The 24,338-nt window shown below is 38.4% G+C and overlaps 1 protein-coding gene across 1 annotated transcript; it reads left to right on the forward strand.

Annotated features, from left to right (window-relative positions):
- Nucleotides 1-859: 859 nt before the first annotated feature.
- Nucleotides 860-23,071, forward strand: NKIRAS1 (NFKB inhibitor interacting Ras like 1). The gene is made up of 4 exons (XM_063450690.1): nt 860-951; nt 4,519-4,628; nt 20,487-20,728; nt 22,705-23,071. Exons 1-4 carry the CDS (start codon nt 905-907, stop codon nt 22,942-22,944), a joined length of 639 nt encoding a protein of 212 aa, XP_063306760.1. The 5' UTR covers nt 860-904; the 3' UTR covers nt 22,945-23,071.
- Nucleotides 23,072-24,338: the final 1,267 nt, after the last annotated feature.

Genomic DNA, 24,338 nt, shown 5'->3' on the forward strand with positions numbered 1-24,338 from the left:
GAGACTTTATTTGTGCCTTTAGACATATTATGCAACTTGACGGAAAACAGACTTTAGGCAATATCCAACAAAACAGGATACTTGCAAATAAAGAAAGTCTCTGATCTCCAGGTAGGGTTGATACAAAGGCAGGTTGGTTTCAAAGACAGGCTGGTAACAAAGGCAGACTGGTTATAGAGGCAGATTTGTAACACAGGAAGACTAGTAACAGAGGCAGAGGTCTCAGAAAATACAGTGTTTACATGACAAAGGCTGCAGGGAGCTATAGTTCTCACCTGAACAACCTCATTAAGCTGAAGTTGTTCAGGTGACTATAGAATGCCTTTAAAGGGACCTGGAACACTGCACCCAGACTACTTCAATGAGCTGAAGTGGTCTGGGTGCCTATAGTGCCCCTTTAACCATAAGTACCTCTTAACCCTGTCAGGGTTATTTACAAATGGGACAATTGTCTGAATATCAAAGTGAATTCTAAGTTAATTTCTAATTTAACCCCTTAAGGACACATGACGTGTGTGACATGTCATGATTCCCATTTATTCCAGAAGTTTGGTCCTTAAGGGGTTAAAGCCAAATTAGCTAAAGTGGAAGATTGCTCCATTGTTACATTTTTCCAGTTCAGCTATCTTGAACTTTGATTTAAAATTCAATTTTAATTCCCAACAAGTCTCACTTCAGTGAATAATCCTGACTGATTTCCTTCCTACAGCATGTGAATGCTACATATTGCAGGGAAATATTTGCATGTGACACTCACTAGAAGTAGTTTGTACCTTATAAGGCTGGGATTAAGTAGCCTGTTATATAACATGAATACACACCTGTGTAGGGGAAACAGGTGATTTGGGAGATAATTCCTTCCTGTTGCAAGTTTGACTCAGACCCTAGAGGTAAAGATCTTCAGATGGGTTGCTTGCCTTTTTTATTCTTTAAATCAAGAGAAAGTGAGAGGTGAGCTGAAGTTTTATAATTTAATAATATTTCCTATAAGACAAGATGGTAGACAGTTGTCTGCATTATGTGTGCTAAAAGTTTATTAGTACCATCGTTATTATGGAGAATTTATATCATAACATGTTTGTAGAAGATAATCTGGGGAATAATGCAAATGGTCACAAAACAATAGGTCAATACAGAAATATTATTTTCTTTTAGAAAAGTTAATAAATATCCAAGGAGGAATGTAATTTGATTTACTGCCTGCATACAGGGCCCAATTTACATGTCAGGTGCCTGTAGGCACAAAATTGTAGCGCCCCATGCTCCCCAACCCCAAAATAAAGCAGATAAAGTAAGTATAATGGAAAAGAAAACTACAGGCCAAAAAAACATTTTAAAAAATAACTTCATATGTATGTGCATATTTGTGCTGCTTGTAATGTATTGTTTGAATCTGTAAGTATAGTTGGTGTATGCAGCTGTTTAAATGCATGCAGGGTTAAAGACAGTTAGAAGTGGTTATGGTAAATGCATGCCTTCCAACTGTCCTGATTTTTGCAGGACAGTCCAGATTTTCAGATCATATCCTGCCGCCCAGGCTTAGTAACCTGTTGTCCCGCATTTGGGGAAACCAGGGAACTGTCCCTAATATTCATAGCCCAAGCGCATCATTTGGAGTGCTCGCTCTGTGATTAGGGCACTAGGACCCTGCCGGGAACACTAAAACAGTGAAAAACCAACATGCCTGGTGTGTATTCACACAAGGCTTACCTGCCCGTAATATAAGAGCCAATAACACAATTGCATCACTTGCCTGCCCTCTTTACTTTCCTCCCACCCGTGTCCCGATTCTGGGAATGCCAATGTTGGAAGGTTTGTAAAGGGGGTTTAAGATTAGTGAGGGGTTAATTTAACATTAATATTACATAGTATTAAAGTGGCACTGTCACAGTTTGTAGACTTTGCATAATTTGGGGGCAGGGAAAGGTGAGAGTTACTTACCTGAACCTGTCCCTTGCGGCCCTGCCTCCTTCTTCCGGCCAGTCCTCTTATCTCATGCGCGATAGTACATCATTGAGATCTTTGGAGGATCCCGAGACACAGGCAGGATCCTTTCTCAGACGTAGGAAATCTACTGAAACAAAATAATCATTACTGTGTTTCAGTATATCTTTTGACTTGGTTGGAAACTCGGTAAAATAGATTTTATCTTTCTGAAATACTCAGTTTGCAGGTGGGGGCAGTGCCGCTTTAAGAGGATTAAAACTTGAGCTGGGTAACAGCTGTGACATGAGGGCTCTTTAGGGTTATTGAGTTTAGGGTTAGAAATGGGTTAAATTTAGTATTGGGGTACATAAGGTGTTTAGTTTTTAATAAGGGTTACACGTAGGATTAAAGTAGGGGGTCTATTTTCAGGTTTAGGCTTTAGTGCTGGAGTTATTTGCAAAGTACTCAGCCTACAATTTCTTCTGACTGATGATATTAGAGGTACAGGAGTGGTTATACAGTGTGCATTACTCATTGCTGTTCCTGCTCCTCCTGTGTTAGAGGGCAGATGGGAAGTGATCTCTTCCACTTCCTGTCAAACTTTGCACACAGACACTGGAGGAGCTTGGACAGCATGGAGCTTCCCACCCTCCATAACTGTTCCTGCAGCTGTGCTATTAAGGTTGACTGGACTACTGAGGACACTGGCCAAGGCTGTTGGCACAAATCTCTCCCATCCTGTCTATTTAAAATAATAGTCCAACGTTGGGAGGTGGGAAACCTTTCTTGTGTAACATGCCTTAATGGGCACAATGGAGAAAGTCACCCACCCCACCTCCTGCTGGAAACCAGCACCAGACGAGGCTCCCAACACTGACTGCTGAGCCCTCTCTAAGATCACAGGGCCTCACGTGGTCCAATCACAGGCTTCTTATAGAGGGCAGGAAGGATTTTTTTTTTTGTAATTAAAAATGTACTGAGTTGGGGGGATGGGGGAACAATCTTTCCCTTGCAGGTGTTTTGCTGTGTGCACTGACAGACAAAATATGCACAGAATTGACATTGTCTTCTTGGGCTGCCAATGTCACGTGTGCTGGGGTTGCAACTAGCCCCCAACACGCAATTGCAAATATCCCTGAATGTGCAGAAACACTGCACGTACATACAACTACAACCATGACTAGTGGTGTTCGGTCCGCCCCCTATTCATCATGGAGGTGGGAGGGAGGGTCTGCTGCTGATTGGCTGGAATGTGTCTGCTGACTGTGAGGTACAGGGTCAAAGTTTACTTAATGATGACGAATAGGGGCGGACCGAACATCGCGCGTGTTCGCGACTGCGAACACGCTATGTTCGTCGGAGAACGGTTCCCGGCGAACTGTTCGGGACATCACTAACCATGACCACTTCAAATGACTGAAATGGTCATGGTGGTTAGAATAACACTTTAACCCCAGGCAATTGTACGAGTTCTGTAATGCTTTCTATAGAGAAATCCTAATGCGAGCACGGCCGTTGTTACGCATGCGCATTAGGTCTCCCCCCGCCGGCGGAAGTTGAGGGGTGAGGAGCGTGGTCAGCGCCAGACCCAGCGCCGTGGGACATCGGTGCTGGATTCAGATAAGTGACTAACCCCTTCAGCAACGTGGGATGGGAGGCGGGAGAGAGGGGGGCACTGTAGGATTCTACAGTGCCAGGAAAACGGCTTTGTTTTCCTGGAACTAGAAAATCCCTTTAAATTCACCCACACTTGTATATCATTTTGTTCAGGGGAAATAGGGTTTTCATTTTACATCAAATATTTATGCATTAAAACCTAATTTTAATATGAATAAAATCTAAAAACGTGAGAAATTAAGAAATTTTCTTTTCCAAGTTCTTCATGGCATTTTAACTGTGATTTTCATAATACTGTTCGCTTTTCCTGCAATAAAATACACATTTGCATGCTGTGATGTCCCATGAGTACAATGATGTCCCCCATGTGAAGGTTGTATGCAGTTTTCGAACGTTTGCAAATTAAATTCTGTGGTATTTCTGCTGGACTGTTATGAATTATACTAAAATATGTACATTATAAATATTATATTTATTTAACCCCTTAAGGACACATGACATGTCATTATTCCCTTTTATTCCAGAAGTTTGGTCCTTAAGGGGTTAAAGTGTATTTTGATGTTAATATCTATACCTGTAAACAGTATGTTGTGTATGTATAATTTTATGTTTTTAATATACATGTATTATACACAGTGTATTTTGATGCTAATATTTATGTAATTATTTTGACTATATATTTGGTACCTGACTGGCAGCCAGTCTGAGTCATGTGATCATGACTTGGATGGATTGGCTGCAGAGGGACTACCTGGGTTGTCAGGCAGGTCTTGCGATTGTAATAGAGGGTAAGTATTTGGTCCTGAGGGAGGGCCAGATTATTAGTGTGTGCTATGTTACTCTAATAATGTTAAAGCCCTCCTTTGCTAGAGGAGAGGAAATTCAGATCATGAAATTGCCTCTCACGTGAACCAGAGCTTTAATACATGTATTTAAAGAGATGTTTAAAAAATATATATATACATTTATTTACAGCGTTTCCTGGATTGCGATGGGAAAGGGTAGCAAAGTGGTAGTTTGCGGATCGGCGTCAGTTGGAAAAACTGCCATCATTGAACAGCTGCTGTATGGAAACTATGTAGTGGGTAAGGAAAAGTTTTTTTCCCAGTAGACAAATGTATTTAAAGATCCCCCTTTGTAATGTAATGTACTCCTCTCCCTGGTCTGTCTATTGGAGTCCCATGATATTCTTGTGTGTTTACATTTATCTCCTAGTCAGCCTCTAGTACCGGATGCTGTTACTTGGCTTGTTGATAAGCCGTTCTTTCTTGTACTTTTATTGCGCTTACCTGCTTTCACGTTCGGTATGTTTTAAACTCACGCACACATAGGGTTATTCACTGAACTCCAGTATTTTCACAAATAAAATCTGAATGGAAAAATAGCTGATCTAGAGAAATGATCAAATTCAGTCACAAATTGGCTATTTTCCTTTTTTTTTTTTTTTTTTTTTTATTCTTTGAGATTCAACATGTCTGGAAAGCACATACAAGGCAAGCTAAGAGCAAGTGCGGGAGTACAGTTTTTTTTATTTTTTTTTAAAATTATATAATGGGTAAGGGGAACTCAAACCAAAAAATTAATAGAATTCAAAAAATGTCAGCGCTATATATGGTAGCCTATACAATGAGGCAACCTGTAACAATGTGCAGAAAAAAATCGTCAACCAAAATTCTGTGAGTTCAATAATAAATAGATAGAAACATTTAAAATCCCACAGTAGTCTAGATTTATGCACTAGAAATATATAAAAACTTGTTTAAGAGTCCATATAGTCTTATAAGGGAGTCTTGAAGGGGTTAATCCTGTGTTGAGATGGGAGATACACTGTAGCTTTTACCTTTAAAAGATACAAAAGAAAACTTTCATAGTGTAAAACCGTTTTATTAAATCACAAGATACCCTTCCCCCCAAATAGGAACCCTTACTTGAACAAGTTGTGATAATTGTTTCCAATATATCACGAAAAACACTTTTGTAAAATCAGAGGCTGTGTAGCCGTTTACCGTCCGCTGCTACTCAGTGGTTTCAAACTTCCCGCCCGATCTCAGCGCTGATACGGTGGGTATTCTCCTGCAGCTTGGGAGCGTCAGTGTGTGGACGATGGTAAACCGGCTATGAGCATCAGACCTCTGCACCCGATATCACATCAACGCGTTTCGCCCCTTACACCGGGCTTTGTCAAGATAGTGAATCGGATGAAAACGGCATCTTTAAATACATTTTCTCTTGATCAGCTAGTCCAAAACTGCTGATCAAATTAATAGTCTAAAACATATTCAAAGTGGAGGATGAACAGTATCCTGTCATTGTTTAGCAATTTAGAAATTTAAATCACATTTACGTATTTCATATCGATAAAAATATTAAATCATATCTAAAATCATAACGGAGGAGACATTATAGTGCAAAAGATTATGATAACATCAGGAACAATGAAATACATTATAAACTGAAACATGAAGTAAAGAATTTGATTCTTCTAGACATTGTTAATAAAATATCAATTTCGAAAATCATGCTAATAAAAAATGTTAAATATAAAACTAGAGTAGTGACATCTAATGTCTCTATCGATCTTTCAGAGGTGTATATATGGTAAAACAGGAATTCCTGTACCCTTAATAACAATACTTAACAGAAAAAATCCATTGTAATAAAATTACCTATATGCAAATGAAGGGAAACACAAATCTCCGTGTAGTGATAAATCGTTATTAATTCTGTCCAAAGAAAAGGTCTTTGAAATGAGGAAATGGAAACCATAGATAATTTAAAATAATTTCTCAGAATGGAATAGAATTTCCTTTATGGACAATTCTTCACCAATGACTCGCCTTAAGTTAAAAGGTTCCAAGTCTATGTGCCTTATATACAGGTTAGTTATAAAATATTTACAAGTTCTAGATCCACATTTAAACCCCGGGGGGGCCAAAGATTTCAAATTAAAAATCCATAGCATTTCCTGATATATCAATCTCTGGGCTAATTCTCCCCCTCTCCATGGAACATTGACCCTTTGTATTCCACAGAAGGTAAGACCACCCGGGTCACCCCCATGGTGTTCCATGAAGTGCCTAGATACAGAATGTTTCTCAAATTTCCTCTTTATATTGTATATATGCTCATTAATTCTCGTCTTTAACATTCTCTTAGTTTGTCCCACGTATTGTAGTCCACACGGGCAACTTAAAAGGTATATCACTTGTTTGGAATGACACGTAATACACTCCTTAATGCTATACGTTTTCTTGGTAACTGAGGACTCAAAGGTAGAAATTCCTCTATATGGGGGACCTGTGGTTTTACATACATTGCAGCTCCCACACTTGAAAAAACCTTTATCTGTATTCAAAAAATGAGTTATAGGTTTGGTCTGTCTATAACTATGCACCAGCTGATTTCTAATCGTGGGTGCCCCCCTAAAGATAATTGTTGGTTTCTGGGGTAAAAGTGGGGCTAGAATAGGGTCTTTATGCAAAAAGTGCCAGTGCTTGTGGATTGTTTTCCTTAAAAGGTGTGCGTGACTACTATAGTTAAAAATAATGGGACACTTAAGGTTCTGTGGATTCTCCTTGTCTTTCTTAGATGGGTTTATAAGCGTGGTTCTCTCCAGAGCCTTCACTCTATTAAGTGATAGTTCTAGAAGTTCAGGTTCATAGGCTTTTTCTATAAATTGTTGTTTAACTTGTTCTAGCTGTTGTTCACATGTTACAGGATCCGTGCAATTCTTCTTTATTCTTTGAAACTGACCATATGGGACATTGGTCAGCCATGGTGGATGGTGGCAGCTTGTTCTTAGGATAAAGCTGTTAACGTCAACCATCTTGAAGAAGGTTTTAGATTTTAAGATTCCTTCCTCCACATAAAGGACTAGATCTAAGAAGTCCACGCTAGTGGCACTATATTTAGAAGTAAAAACTAAATTGGATCCGTTTTGGTTCATGTGATCCAAAAATGCGGAGAGTTCCAGTTCCTCCCCTTCCCAAATGAAAAAGCAGTCGTCGATATACCTCCTATAGAGGACCAGGTTCGTCACCCATGGATGGCCGCCCCATATGTTCGTGTCCTCCCAATCTGCCATGAACATATTGGCATAACTGGGTGCGAACCTGGTCCCCATAGCGGTCCCCGTGACTTGTAGGTAGATCTCATCATCATGCCAGAAAAAATTATGGGTCAAAATAAAATTAATACACTCAATTAAAAACTCGACTTGTTCCATTTGTAGTTCTGAATCCCTGTACAAAATGTTCCTAATTGCTTTTAATCCCATCTCGTGTTGAATGACTGTGTACAACGATGTTACGTCACAAGTCACCAGCCAGTAGTTCTTTTTCCAGGTTATATTTTCTAATAAGCGGAGTAATTCGCTACTGTCCTTTAGGTATGATCTAGTGGTTTTAACTACGGGTTGTAGCAATGAATCTATATATTGGGATAGATTCGAGGTCAAAGACCCAATCCCTGAAATAATAGGTCTACCTGGTGGCCTTGTCATGTGCTTATGGACCTTAGGAAGGAAGTAAAAAACTGCCCTCCTAGGATGTAGATTGTGGACAAAGTCGTGTTCTTTCTTAGTCAGAATCCCCATATATTCCCCTCTATCTAAAAGTGATGCAAGTTCAGCTTGGAATTCAGTGCTAGGATCTTTGTTCAATGGTTTATAGGTGCTTGTGTCTTTTAATAGTCTGAGGCACTCCATTTCATAGTACTCTACATCCATTAAAACTGTCCCCCCACCCTTATCTGCGGGTTTGATCACTAGGTCCTTATTGTCACGCAGTTCTTTTAGGGCTTTTCTTTCCTCCACTGTAAGGTTGTGGTGCCTATTTGAGATTTTGTTGGGAATTTTTTCTAAATCCTCCAACACCGCTATGCCAAATGCACTCATTTGTGCGCTTGGAGGGTTTGGCGGACAAAATTTAGATTTCTGTTGGAGAGATGTATGTAGGAAAAAATTATTGTTATCTTGTCTCTTAACATTGGTATTAAAGGGATTATTTGAAAAAAAACGTTTCAAGTTTAAAGTCCTCATAAATTTCTGGACATCCAAAAAATTAGTAAAAGGATCAGATTTCGTAGCGGGAGCGTATTTCAAACCTTTGTTAAGAAGTCTGATTTGATTTGTTGTCAGTTCAGTCTTAGACAGATTAAAGATCCCCATTGGTTCTACCATTTTGTTCTTTTTTCTTCTCTGTATTCCTCTTCCTCCTCTGCTTCCCCTCTGTGTGGTCTCTTTAATCGTTCTTTCGGTTTCTGGTTTTGAAAACGAGGGTTCGTGAACAAATGGCGTGATCCTAAAAAATCTTTCCCCCCAATATGGTTAGGGTGATTGTTGGGCTTATCAAATGTATCATCATCTTTTTTTGATAATGCTTCAAATCTATTGGACATGTACTCTACCCTAGGAAAGGTTTTCTGTTGTGGTTGTGGTGCTTTAGAATAAACGCTAGAGGAATTCCTCCGTTTTTTGTTGGTCACCAGAGTCCAACCTTTCTCTCTAGGTGTCTTTGGGGTAGGTTTATATTGTTTCGATCTAGGCATCTCATGATGATCGTAATTTCTTTTAAATTCACCATCTCTTTGATGATGGTTATGTGTGTCCCTGGTATCATATTCTGTGCGCTTCTTATAAAAAGTGGGGAATTGGGTATTACGTGCCTGTCCCTTTTTGTGGTAATTCCTTACCCTGTTCTCCTGGAAATCTTGTTGATCCCTCTCAAATTTCTTTCTCTTAATACTAATGGTTTCTTCAAAGTTTTTATCCAGCTTTTTCTCTATTTTTTCCATTAATAAAACACATTCTGGAAGTTCCAGATATGGTGTTAAAATCTCCTTCAAATTGCCTATTTCCTCATCTAACTTAGTAAGCATTCTTTTCCTTTTACAGATAATATGGCTGATGAGTTCAAATGAGCAGTGATCTAAAATACGATCCCAGACAACATTAAATTCAATGTCGTCCTTATCAGCTGCTGATTGAAGCATCAATCTTAGGCCCCTTGGTATAATACGGTTGTCCCAATATTTCTCTAATGCAGCTATTTCTAGCTTAATTTTCATCTCTTTAATAATGCATTTCTCTAATAAAAATATATGTTTCCTCCAATGAATTACTGTCTTTGTTTAGTAATGGTGCTTCATCTTGTTTCAAGGCTAAATCAATTTTGCATTGATCTCTATAAGTAAAAAGAGACATAATGTCTCTAGGTGCTGCTCTTCCCCTTTAAGGAATGAGAAATAAATGATTTGAAAAATACAGGAGAGCGCACCTTTTTTAAAAAAGTGAATACAAACAAGATACAAATAATAAAAGTAATAAATAATAAAAATAGTGGTATAAACGTTAGCAGCTAGACATAAAGCAAAACTCCTTAATGATCATGCCCTAGTATATAGAATTCAAAAAATGTCAGCGCTATATATGGTAGCCTATACAATGAGGCAACCTGTAACAATGTGCAGAAAAAAATCGTCAACCAAAATTCTGTGAGTTCAATAATAAATAGATAGAAACATTTAAAATCCCACAGTAGTCTAGATTTATGCACTAGAAATATATAAAAACTTGTTTAAGAGTCCATATAGTCTTATAAGGGAGTCTTGAAGGGGTTAATCCTGTGTTGAGATGGGAGATACACTGTAGCTTTTACCTTTAAAAGATACAAAAGAAAACTTTCATAGTGTAAAACCGTTTTATTAAATCACAAGATACCCTTCCCCCCAAATAGGAACCCTTACTTGAACAAGTTGTGATAATTGTTTCCAATATATCACGAAAAACACTTTTGTAAAATCAGAGGCTGTGTAGCCGTTTACCGTCCGCTGCTACTCAGTGGTTTCAAACTTCCCGCCCGATCTCAGCGCTGATACGGTGGGTATTCTCCTGCAGCTTGGGAGCGTCAGTGTGTGGACGATGGTAAACCGGCTATGAGCATCAGACCTCTGCACCCGATATCACATCAACGCGTTTCGCCCCTTACACCGGGCTTTGTCAAGATAGTGAATCGGATGAAAACGGCATCTTTAAATACATTTTCTCTTGATCAGCTAGTCCAAAACTGCTGATCAAATTAATAGTCTAAAACATATTCAAAGTGGAGGATGAACAGTATCCTGTCATTGTTTAGCAATTTAGAAATTTAAATCACATTTACGTATTTCATATCGATAAAAATATTAAATCATATCTAAAATCATAACGGAGGAGACATTATAGTGCAAAAGATTATGATAACATCAGGAACAATGAAATACATTATAAACTGAAACATGAAGTAAAGAATTTGATTCTTCTAGACATTGTTAATAAAATATCAATTTCGAAAATCATGCTAATAAAAAATGTTAAATATAAAACTAGAGTAGTGACATCTAATGTCTCTATCGATCTTTCAGAGGTGTATATATGGTAAAACAGGAATTCCTGTACCCTTAATAACAATACTTAACAGAAAAAATCCATTGTAATAAAATTACCTATATGCAAATGAAGGGAAACACAAATCTCCGTGTAGTGATAAATCGTTATTAATTCTGTCCAAAGAAAAGGTCTTTGAAATGAGGAAATGGAAACCATAGATAATTTAAAATAATTTCTCAGAATGGAATAGAATTTCCTTTATGGACAATTCTTCACCAATGACTCGCCTTAAGTTAAAAGGTTCCAAGTCTATGTGCCTTATATACAGGTTAGTTATAAAATATTTACAAGTTCTAGATCCACATTTAAACCCCGGGGGGCCAAAGATTTCAAATTAAAAATCCATAGCATTTCCTGATATATCAATCTCTGGGCTAATTCTCCCCCTCTCCATGGAACATTGACCCTTTGTATTCCACAGAAGGTAAGACCACCCGGGTCACCCCCATGGTGTTCCATGAAGTGCCTAGATACAGAATGTTTCTCAAATTTCCTCTTTATATTGTATATATGCTCATTAATTCTCGTCTTTAACATTCTCTTAGTTTGTCCCACGTATTGTAGTCCACACGGGCAACTTAAAAGGTATATCACTTGTTTGGAATGACACGTAATACACTCCTTAATGCTATACGTTTTCTTGGTAACTGAGGACTCAAAGGTAGAAATTCCTCTATATGGGGGACCTGTGGTTTTACATACATTGCAGCTCCCACACTTGAAAAAACCTTTATCTGTATTCAAAAAATGAGTTATAGGTTTGGTCTGTCTATAACTATGCACCAGCTGATTTCTAATCGTGGGTGCCCCCCTAAAGATAATTGTTGGTTTCTGGGGTAAAAGTGGGGCTAGAATAGGGTCTTTATGCAAAAAGTGCCAGTGCTTGTGGATTGTTTTCCTTAAAAGGTGTGCGTGACTACTATAGTTAAAAATAATGGGACACTTAAGGTTCTGTGGATTCTCCTTGTCTTTCTTAGATGGGTTTATAAGCGTGGTTCTCTCCAGAGCCTTCACTCTATTAAGTGATAGTTCTAGAAGTTCAGGTTCATAGGCTTTTTCTATAAATTGTTGTTTAACTTGTTCTAGCTGTTGTTCACATGTTACAGGATCCGTGCAATTCTTCTTTATTCTTTGAAACTGACCATATGGGACATTGGTCAGCCATGGTGGATGGTGGCAGCTTGTTCTTAGGATAAAGCTGTTAACGTCAACCATCTTGAAGAAGGTTTTAGATTTTAAGATTCCTTCCTCCACATAAAGGACTAGATCTAAGAAGTCCACGCTAGTGGCACTATATTTAGAAGTAAAAACTAAATTGGATCCGTTTTGGTTCATGTGATCCAAAAATGCGGAGAGTTCCAGTTCCTCCCCTTCCCAAATGAAAAAGCAGTCGTCGATATACCTCCTATAGAGGACCAGGTTCGTCACCCATGGATGGCCGCCCCATACGTTCGTGTCCTCCCAATCTGCCATGAACATATTGGCATAACTGGGTGCGAACCTGGTCCCCATAGCGGTCCCCGTGACTTGTAGGTAGATCTCATCATCATGCCAGAAAAAATTATGGGTCAAAATAAAATTAATACACTCAATTAAAAACTCGACTTGTTCCATTTGTAGTTCTGAATCCCTGTACAAAATGTTCCTAATTGCTTTTAATCCCATCTCGTGTTGAATGACTGTGTACAACGATGTTACGTCACAAGTCACCAGCCAGTAGTTCTTTTTCCAGGTTATATTTTCTAATAAGCGGAGTAATTCGCTACTGTCCTTTAGGTATGATCTAGTGGTTTTAACTACGGGTTGTAGCAATGAATCTATATATTGGGATAGATTCGAGGTCAAAGACCCAATCCCTGAAATAATAGGTCTACCTGGTGGCCTTGTCATGTGCTTATGGACCTTAGGAAGGAAGTAAAAAACTGCCCTCCTAGGATGTAGATTGTGGACAAAGTCGTGTTCTTTCTTAGTCAGAATCCCCATATATTCCCCTCTATCTAAAAGTGATGCAAGTTCAGCTTGGAATTCAGTGCTAGGATCTTTGTTCAATGGTTTATAGGTGCTTGTGTCTTTTAATAGTCTGAGGCACTCCATTTCATAGTACTCTACATCCATTAAAACTGTCCCCCCACCCTTATCTGCGGGTTTGATCACTAGGTCCTTATTGTCACGCAGTTCTTTTAGGGCTTTTCTTTCCTCCACTGTAAGGTTGTGGTGCCTATTTGAGATTTTGTTGGGAATTTTTTCTAAATCCTCCAACACCGCTATGCCAAATGCACTCATTTGTGCGCTTGGAGGGTTTGGCGGACAAAATTTAGATTTCTGTTGGAGAGATGTATGTAGGAAAAAATTATTGTTATCTTGTCTCTTAACATTGGTATTAAAGGGATTATTTGAAAAAAAACGTTTCAAGTTTAAAGTCCTCATAAATTTCTGGACATCCAAAAAATTAGTAAAAGGATCAGATTTCGTAGCGGGAGCGTATTTCAAACCTTTGTTAAGAAGTCTGATTTGATTTGTTGTCAGTTCAGTCTTAGACAGATTAAAGATCCCCATTGGTTCTACCATTTTGTTCTTTTTTGTGTTTTTCGTGATATATTGGAAACAATTATCACAACTTGTTCAAGTAAGGGTTCCTATTTGGGGGGAAGGGTATCTTGTGATTTAATAAAACGGTTTTACACTATGAAAGTTTTCTTTTGTATCTTTTAAAGGTAAAAGCTACAGTGTATCTCCCATCTCAACACAGGATTAACCCCTTCAAGACTCCCTTATAAGACTATATGGACTCTTAAACAAGTTTTTATATATTTCTAGTGCATAAATCTAGACTACTGTGGGATTTTAAATGTTTCTATCTATTTATTATTGAACTCACAGAATTTTGGTTGACGATTTTTTTCTGCACATTGTTACAGGTTGCCTCATTGTATAGGCTACCATATATAGCGCTGACATTTTTTGAATTCTATATACTAGGGCATGATCATTAAGGAGTTTTGCTTTATGTCTAGCTGCTAACGTTTATACCACTATTTTTATTATTTATTACTTTTATTATTTGTATCTTGTTTGTATTCACTTTTTTAAAAAAGGTGCGCTCTCCTGTATTTTTCAAATCATTTATTTCTCATTCCTTAAAGGGGAAGAGCAGCACCTAGAGACATTATGTCTCTTTTTACTTATAGAGATCAATGCAAAATTGATTTAGCCTTGAAACAAGATGAAGCACCATTACTAAACAAAGACAGTATTCATTGGAGGAAACATATATTTTTATTAGAGAAATGCATTATTAAAGAGATGAAAATTAAGCTAGAAATAGCTGCATTAGAGAAATATTGGGACAACCGTATTATACCAAGGGGCCTAAGATTGATGCTTCAATCAGCAGCTGATAAGGACGACATTGAATTTAATGTTGTCTGGGATCGTATTTTAGATCACTGCTCATTTGAACTCATCAGCCATATTATCTGTAAAAGGAAAAGAATGCTTACTAAGTTAGATGAGGAAATAGGCAATTTGAAGGAGATTTTAACACCATATCTGGAACTTCCAGAATGTGTTTTATTAATGGAAAAAATAGAGAAAAAGCTGGATAAAAACTTTGAAGAAACCATTAGTATTAAGAGAAAGAAATTTGAGAGGGATCAACAAGATTTCCAGGAGAACAGGGTAAGGAATTACCACAAAAAGGGACAGGCACGTAATACCCAATTCCCCACTTTTTATAAGAAGCGCACAGAATATGATACCAGGGACACACATAACCATCATCAAAGAGATGGTGAATTTAAAAGAAATTACGATCATCATGAGATGCCTAGATCGAAACAATATAAACCTACCCCAAAGACACCTAGAGAGAAAGGTTGGACTCTGGTGACCAACAAAAAACGGAGGAATTCCTCTAGCGTTTATTCTAAAGCACCACAACCACAACAGAAAACCTTTCCTAGGGTAGAGTACATGTCCAATAGATTTGAAGCATTATCAAAAAAAGATGATGATACATTTGATAAGCCCAACAATCACCCTAACCATATTGGGGGGAAAGATTTTTTAGGATCACGCCATTTGTTCACGAACCCTCGTTTTCAAAACCAGAAACCGAAAGAACGATTAAAGAGACCACACAGAGGGGAAGCAGAGGAGGAAGAGGAATACAGAGAAGAAAAAAGAACAAAATGGTAGAACCAATGGGGATCTTTAATCTGTCTAAGACTGAACTGACAACAAATCAAATCAGACTTCTTAACAAAGGTTTGAAATACGCTCCCGCTACGAAATCTGATCCTTTTACTAATTTTTTGGATGTCCAGAAATTTATGAGGACTTTAAACTTGAAACGTTTTTTTTCAAATAATCCCTTTAATACCAATGTTAAGAGACAAGATAACAATAATTTTTTCCTACATACATCTCTCCAACAGAAATCTAAATTTTGTCCGCCAAACCCTCCAAGCGCACAAATGAGTGCATTTGGCATAGCGGTGTTGGAGGATTTAGAAAAAATTCCCAACAAAATCTCAAATAGGCACCACAACCTTACAGTGGAGGAAAGAAAAGCCCTAAAAGAACTGCGTGACAATAAGGACCTAGTGATCAAACCCGCAGATAAGGGTGGGGGGACAGTTTTAATGGATGTAGAGTACTATGAAATGGAGTGCCTCAGACTATTAAAAGACACAAGCACCTATAAACCATTGAACAAAGATCCTAGCACTGAATTCCAAGCTGAACTTGCATCACTTTTAGATAGAGGGGAATATATGGGGATTCTGACTAAGAAAGAACACGACTTTGTCCACAATCTACATCCTAGGAGGGCAGTTTTTTACTTCCTTCCTAAGGTCCATAAGCACATGACAAGGCCACCAGGTAGACCTATTATTTCAGGGATTGGGTCTTTGACCTCGAATCTATCCCAATATATAGATTCATTGCTACAACCCGTAGTTAAAACCACTAGATCATACCTAAAGGACAGTAGCGAATTACTCCGCTTATTAGAAAATATAACCTGGAAAAAGAACTACTGGCTGGTGACTTGTGACGTAACATCGTTGTACACAGTCATTCAACACGAGATGGGATTAAAAGCAATTAGGAACATTTTGTACAGGGATTCAGAACTACAAATGGAACAAGTCGAGTTTTTAATTGAGTGTATTAATTTTATTTTGACCCATAATTTTTTCTGGCATGATGATGAGATCTACCTACAAGTCACGGGGACCGCTATGGGGACCAGGTTCGCACCCAGTTATGCCAATATGTTCATGGCAGATTGGGAGGACACGAACGTATGGGGCGGCCATCCATGGGTGACGAACCTGGTCCTCTATAGGAGGTATATCGACGACTGCTTTTTCATTTGGGAAGGGGAGGAACTGGAACTCTCCGCATTTTTGGATCACATGAACCAAAACGGATCCAATTTAGTTTTTACTTCTAAATATAGTGCCACTAGCGTGGACTTCTTAGATCTAGTCCTTTATGTGGAGGAAGGAATCTTAAAATCTAAAACCTTCTTCAAGATGGTTGACGTTAACAGCTTTATCCTAAGAACAAGCTGCCACCATCCACCATGGCTGACCAATGTCCCATATGGTCAGTTTCAAAGAATAAAGAAGAATTGCACGGATCCTGTAACATGTGAACAACAGCTAGAACAAGTTAAACAACAATTTATAGAAAAAGCCTATGAACCTGAACTTCTAGAACTATCACTTAATAGAGTGAAGGCTCTGGAGAGAACCACGCTTATAAACCCATCTAAGAAAGACAAGGAGAATCCACAGAACCTTAAGTGTCCCATTATTTTTAACTATAGTAGTCACGCACACCTTTTAAGGAAAACAATCCACAAGCACTGGCATTTTTTGCATAAAGACCCTATTCTAGCCCCACTTTTACCCCAGAAACCAACAATTATCTTTAGGGGGGCACCCACGATTAGAAATCAGCTGGTGCATAGTTATAGACAGACCAAACCTATAACTCATTTTTTGAATACAGATAAAGGTTTTTTCAAGTGTGGGAGCTGCAATGTATGTAAAACCACAGGTCCCCCATATAGAGGAATTTCTACCTTTGAGTCCTCCGTTACCAAGAAAACGTATAGCATTAAGGAGTGTATTACGTGTCATTCCAAACAAGTGATATACCTTTTAAGTTGCCCGTGTGGACTACAATACGTGGGACAAACTAAGAGAATGTTAAAGACGAGAATTAATGAGCATATATACAATATAAAGAGGAAATTTGAGAAACATTCTGTATCTAGGCACTTCATGGAACACCATGGGGGTGACCCGGGTGGTCTTACCTTCTGTGGAATACAAAGGGTCAATGTTCCATGGAGAGGGGGAGAATTAGCCCAGAGATTGATATATCAGGAAATGCTATGGATTTTTAATTTGAAATCTTTGGCCCCCCGGGGTTTAAATGTGGATCTAGAACTTGTAAATATTTTATAACTAACCTGTATATAAGGCACATAGACTTGGAACCTTTTAACTTAAGGCGAGTCATTGGTGAAGAATTGTCCATAAAGGAAATTCTATTCCATTCTGAGAAATTATTTTAAATTATCTATGGTTTCCATTTCCTCATTTCAAAGACCTTTTCTTTGGACAGAATTAATAACGATTTATCACTACACGGAGATTTGTGTTTCCCTTCATTTGCATATAGGTAATTTTATTACAATGGATTTTTTCTGTTAAGTATTGTTATTAAGGGTACAGGAATTCCTGTTTTACCATATATACACCTCTGAAAGATCGATAGAGACATTAGATGTCACTACTCTAGTTTTATATTTAACATTTTTTATTAGCATGATTTTCGAAATTGATATTTTATTAACAATGTCTAGAAGAATCAAATTCTTTACTTCATGTTTCAGTTTATAATGTATTTCATTGTTCCTGATGTTATCATAATCTTTTGCACTATAATGTCTCCTCCGTTATGATTTTAGATATGATTTAATATTTTTATCGATATGAAATACGTAAATGTGATTTAAATTTCTAAATTGCTAAACAATGACAGGATACTGTTCATCCTCCACTTTGAATATGTTTTAGACTATTAATTTGATCAGCAGTTTTGGACTAGCTGATCAAGAGAAAATGTATTTAAAGATGCCGTTTTCATCCGATTCACTATCTTGACAAAGCCCGGTGTAAGGGGCGAAACGCGTTGATGTGATATCGGGTGCAGAGGTCTGATGCTCATAGCCGGTTTACCATCGTCCACACACTGACGCTCCCAAGCTGCAGGAGAATACCCACCGTATCAGCGCTGAGATCGGGCGGGAAGTTTGAAACCACTGAGTAGCAGCGGACGGTAAACGGCTACACAGCCTCTGATTTTACAAAAGTGTTTTTCGTGATATATTGGAAACAATTATCACAACTTGTTCAAGTAAGGGTTCCTATTTGGGGGGAAGGGTATCTTGTGATTTAATAAAACGGTTTTACACTATGAAAGTTTTCTTTTGTATCTTTTAAAGGTAAAAGCTACAGTGTATCTCCCATCTCAACACAGGATTAACCCCTTCAAGACTCCCTTATAAGACTATATGGACTCTTAAACAAGTTTTTATATATTTCTAGTGCATAAATCTAGACTACTGTGGGATTTTAAATGTTTCTATCTATTTATTATTGAACTCACAGAATTTTGGTTGACGATTTTTTTCTGCACATTGTTACAGGTTGCCTCATTGTATAGGCTACCATATATAGCGCTGACATTTTTTGAATTCTATATACTAGGGCATGATCATTAAGGAGTTTTGCTTTATGTCTAGCTGCTAACGTTTATACCACTATTTTTATTATTTATTACTTTTATTATTTGTATCTTGTTTGTATTCACTTTTTTAAAAAAGGTGCGCTCTCCTGTATTTTTCAAAAAATTAATAGCTAACGAGACAACCCACGAGGGCATAAGATCAGGTGTGGTGATAAATGGCCATAGGCAACTAGTTGTGCTTGGTACTCATAGGGGATCACCTCCCAACCGGGGCTTTAGATGTTCTCCGGGGGTTTCACTGTCAGATGTCCGGTGATTCGAAAGGGGGGAGGATCACTAATAGGCATATTGCTAAGTAAGATTGTGAAAGAGCCTGAGGCCTTAATACTGCTGTTGACAAATTGGTTATTTTTGACTCCGTTTGTCCATTCTGATTTAACCCTAAAAATTCATTGCCAGCATATATCGCACTCCTATTGGTGAAGCACCACAATAAAGTCACTCTATCAGGAGATGCATTTAGCAAAACCTTTATCACCAACAACATGTTATGTTCTTTCTAACTTCGGTGAAATATGGGACACAGAAGATCACACAGGCAGTGGTAATTCCGTAATTTGTTGGGAATTATATAGACTTATTATTTTGAGGTTGTGAACACTGCACTTAAAGGAACACTATAGTGTTGGGAAAAGAGATATGTATTTTAAGTGACTGTTCCCCGGCTGCAAGGGTTACAAATTGCAGTTTACTTACCTTTTCTCCCTTGAAGCGCTGATCTCCTTGGTGACGCTCCTCTTTAGCTGAGATTATCGGGATTGATGATCTCATCCAATACTTTCCTAGGAAGGAAACGCCATGCTGCACCAATCCTATTCTCTCTGAGACTATCTGATAGAAATAGTGGACTTTTAATAGACTAGTTCACAGAAGTGCCTCTAGTGCTTGTGAGTTTGACAGCCACTAAAGGCAGGTTATCCCTGCAAAAAAATAAATTTCCATTCCTGCAGAATGACCATGTTTTACATTGCAGGGTTAAAACAGATTAAAGAGGACACTATAGGCACCTAGATCACTGCCTCTAGTGGCTGTCAGACAGCCGCTAGAGGCACTTCCTGCTTGCTGGGTGACTTTTGGAAATGCTTTCCTATGGGGATGGCCGACCCAGCGCCGAGGGTGATCAACACTGGATTTGGGTAAGTACAGTAAGGATTTATTAACCCTCCCTTACACTTCTGGAGGGGGCACTTGATGGAAGTATTGTGCTAGGAATAAAACTTTGTATTCCTAGCACTATAGTATCCTATAGTGTTCCTTTAACAAGAAAGGAATGTGACATAACCTTTGTAGATTGAACTGCAATTTCATAGATATTTGAAGTAACATTTCTGTTACATTGTAACGGGACACATAGTATCTTATAATTTCCAGTTATTTTTGGTAACATTTGACTAGTGGTGACTGTTTTGGAATGTTAATAATTTATGCTGTATGAATAATGTATTGTTACACTTTTTCTTTTTGGGGGGGGCGCAATGATTGGATTTGTTCTATTTTAGGGATGAGAGACGTGTAAAAGCTGCAGCATCTGGTTTTATTCCATTTTATTTTTTAGAGACTATTCCAGTGCATCTTTCGCATGCTTTTCTCCAATTTGCCCACTACACACAACGTTTGCTTTTAACCTCCAGTGCCCATTGACTGCATTTAATACTATGTACCTTGTGGTTTTACTTGTGTTAAGGTTTGGAAGGTAGCGAAACCTTAGAAGATATATATATTGCCTCAGTAGAAACAGACCGTGGTGTAAGGGAACAACTAAGGCTTTATGACACCCAAGGACTTCAGGAAGGCGCAGAGTTACCCAAACACTATTTTTCCTTTGCTGATGGCTTCATTCTGGTCTATAGTGTGGATTGTATGGCATCATTTCAAAGAGTTGAGAAGCTGAAGAGGGAAGTGGATATGTTTAAAGACAAAAAAGAGGTACGCAACATGGTACATGTTGTAATATTCCAGCTCCATGATAACTTTTATACATTACCAGAATTTAATGAGAAATAATGTTTAATAAGAATAGTAGAAACAAGGCAAATCTCTCACACATATCCCAAGGTAACCTCCAGAATTCCACTTTGTCTATCGTTGGCCATTTCCAATAGTAAACTGACAGTAGAAGGTGATACTTTGATATTTGAATTGAAGATGTGATGTCAGGTGTAGCATGCTCTACCCATTGATTGGCTGGCTGAAATGGATCAGATATTTCCTGGTTGCTGCAGAGGAGTGGACATAAAACGTCAATGCCAATTTATTTAGTGGTCCAGATAAATGCACAGTGGCTAGATGGAAAGAGCTTGTACTACATAGATTTCCAGCCAATTTGTTAAAACATTACTAAAGGGCTAGACGTGAGCACAAATCCTTCTCACCTGTGATAAATGAATCAAATTCCTGTTAATCTATGCCTTGTCAGATCAATTTGGGTGTAGAATAACAGTGTGTTTTTCTATAAAGGCACAGAAGCCAGGATTTTAGAGCCATTTACAAAATGTTACTACCAAATGTCAGTGCAAGTAACTCACCAACACAAGTGCACTTTTATTATTTTAGCACTTTAAACAATACTTTACTATTTTATTTTTATTTTGTTTTACCTGTACACAAGATAAGACTGTGTGAAAAATAGGGGTAAGTGTGTGTGGCTTTTTAAAAAGATATACGGTATATTTATTTAAAAGCATTTTTAGCGCTTCACTCACACTATTGTTCTCCCTGGTTTATCATCTAAACCAGTGGTTCCCAGTCCTCAAGGATCCCCTAACAGTCCAGGATTTAAGGATTACCCAGTTGTGTCGAAGATGTTTTTAGAAAAAGGAAAATAAAAACACTTTAGACACAACAGGGTAATTCCTAAATCATGGCCTGGTAGGTAGGGGGTACTTGAGGACTGGGTTGGTAACCCCTGATCTAAGCTATCCAAGTTGTCTTTGCTGTAGCTTAACAGTAATTTGATGTGTTCCCAGGTGAAGTGGATTTGTGAACAAGTCTACTAGGGACCCAAAAAAAAGATGAATACTTGCGATCGAGCTAAAATGTGCTTTTTAGGTTACAAATTATTCTCCATTGACCATTAAACTTGGTAAATTTTTTTTTTTTTTTTTTTACTTGTCTGGAAAAACACGAGGTGTCAAGCAAAGTAGTGAGACCTCTGGTGGACATAAGCTATCACAGGACCATATGCTGAAAATCCTTGAAGAAACTAAACTCTAGAATCAAATTTAACTACCAACATGACTGTTCCTCATATACTGCAGTTTGAACTCTGCCAGGTTGACCACAAGTAACCGACCATATACAATTAAGTAGATATCTGCTTTTGTGCATGAGTTTAGTATTCTTTGCATATTTATTCAAACTTGAACAGCTTCAGTTTTATATTGTATACCTGACTTCCCTGGCAGATGCTGCATGCCATGCAAAGAAATGTAACCTGTGCAATACTATATGCATGCATCTCTATGGCATTCATCTGCAGGTGCCAGTGTGCACATAGATTGGGATCACCCTGTAAGTGTAAGTACTTAACCATACTTCACTACACATGCCACTATCCCCTTCAACAGAAACTACTGGTGCGAGAGGAGGAGCTGTCTCTGCCAGGCAAGTGAGACCTGATTTAAAGCAGGACATTGTATGAATATGGTCGCAAAGACTAGAGTTGGCATAATTTAGTCCTTATTCCTGTAAACAATGGTGTATTTAGTATCCTGAAAACATATGTGTGGGTGCTACTAAGGCACCTTTTTCAAAGAGAATAAAAAGCTTGATGTGTTATTAGATGCCAGTTAGGAGAGTTTGCATCAGCCCAATGCCTATTATTATTATTATTATTATTATTATTATTATTATTATTATTATTATTATTTAATTTATTTATTTATTTATTTATTTTTTTAAAGGTAATGATAATAGTTTTAGGAAACAAGACGGATCTTGCTGACCAAAGAAAAGTGGACCCAGAAATGGCTCGTCAGTGGGCGAAGAGTGAGCGAGTGAAGCTTTGGGATGTGTCTGTGACAGACCGAAGTACTCTGATTGAACCATTTACATATCTAGCAAACAAACTGAATCAAATCCAGACCAAATCCTCCTTCCCTTTGCCGGGGAGGAAAAGCAAAGGCACTCCTTCCGACACCTAAAATGACTATTTCTGCTGAGATAGATAAACCCTGTTCCTCAATGTTCTCATTGAGAGTTTAATGTTCCAAAGCAGTCTTTCTATCACTATGCATTTGAACCCTATATTTTCTAAATAAATTATTAATACAACCGAAGTTGGTGATGCTCACATCTTATTTACACTTGTTCAACCTATTTCTTCAAAAGGTCTTGGTTTTACATTGAAGGGTTTAGGATTTTGGAAGGTGGGGTGGCATAATGCATGTTGATTGGTTTGTTTGTGGTGGGAAATTGTTAAACTGTGTTTGCCAAGATATATGGGAAATAGTGATGTCGCGAACTTCCGCAAATGTTCGCGAACGGGCGAACCGCCATAGACTTCAATAGGCAGGCGAATTTTAAAACCCACAGGGACTCTTTCTGGCCACAATAGTGATGGAAAAGTTGTTTCAAGGGGACTAACACCTGGACTGTAGCATGCCGGAGGGGGATCCATGGCAAAACTCCCATGGAAAATTACATAGTTGATGCAGTCTGGTTTTAATCCATAAAGGGCATAAATCACCTAACATTCCTAAATTGTTTGGAATAACATGCTTTAAAACATCAGGTATGATGTTGTATCGATCAGGTAGTGTAAGGGTTACGCCCGCTTCACAGTGACAGACCAAACTCCCCGTTTAACGCACCACAAACAACCGCAAACAGTCCATTTGCACAACCGCAAACTCCCCATTTGCACAAGGTTGGAAACCAAGCTAGCCATGTCCCGTTCCTTGTCCTCACTGATGTCATTGAAGGTCTCTTCCTCCACCCAGCCACGTACAACACCAAGGGTCCCCGAAAGGTGACAACAAGCCCCCTGTATTTCTTTTTTTATTTTAATGTACACTACTGTTACACCAGATATGAGTTGCACTGGTGTGACACTGTGCCTTGGCAGGCCCTGAAACGCACACATGTGAAGGAAACTGACTGCTATTATATTACAGTCAAAAAAGTTTAGTTTCTTTTAAATGCAAGCTAATGTGACCCCAGATATGAGTGGTGGCACTGGGCAAGTGGGCACAGTATACGCTGTGAGCCTGACACGCTGGCAGGCAACTGCAATTAGATTACACAGAAAAAAAAAACAGACTGATGTTCTAGCCCTAAAAAGGGCTTTTTGGGGTGCTGTCCTTACAGCAGAGATCAGATGAGTCCTTCAGGACTGTAGTGGACACTGAATACACTAGCCTAGCTATCGATTTCCCTATTAAATCAGCAGCTACACTGTCCCTCCTCTCACTAAGAATGCAGCTTCTGGGGGGCGGGGCCTAGCTGTCATGGAGAAAAGACGCACTTCGTATGAACTCCCTCAATATCTCACTTTAGCTATCAACAAGCGAATTTCACCCCAGAAGGGGATGACCCA

Source organism: Pelobates fuscus, chromosome 4 (assembly GCF_036172605.1).
Source record: "Pelobates fuscus isolate aPelFus1 chromosome 4, aPelFus1.pri, whole genome shotgun sequence".
In the NCBI taxonomy this organism is placed as follows: domain Eukaryota; kingdom Metazoa; phylum Chordata; class Amphibia; order Anura; family Pelobatidae; genus Pelobates; species Pelobates fuscus.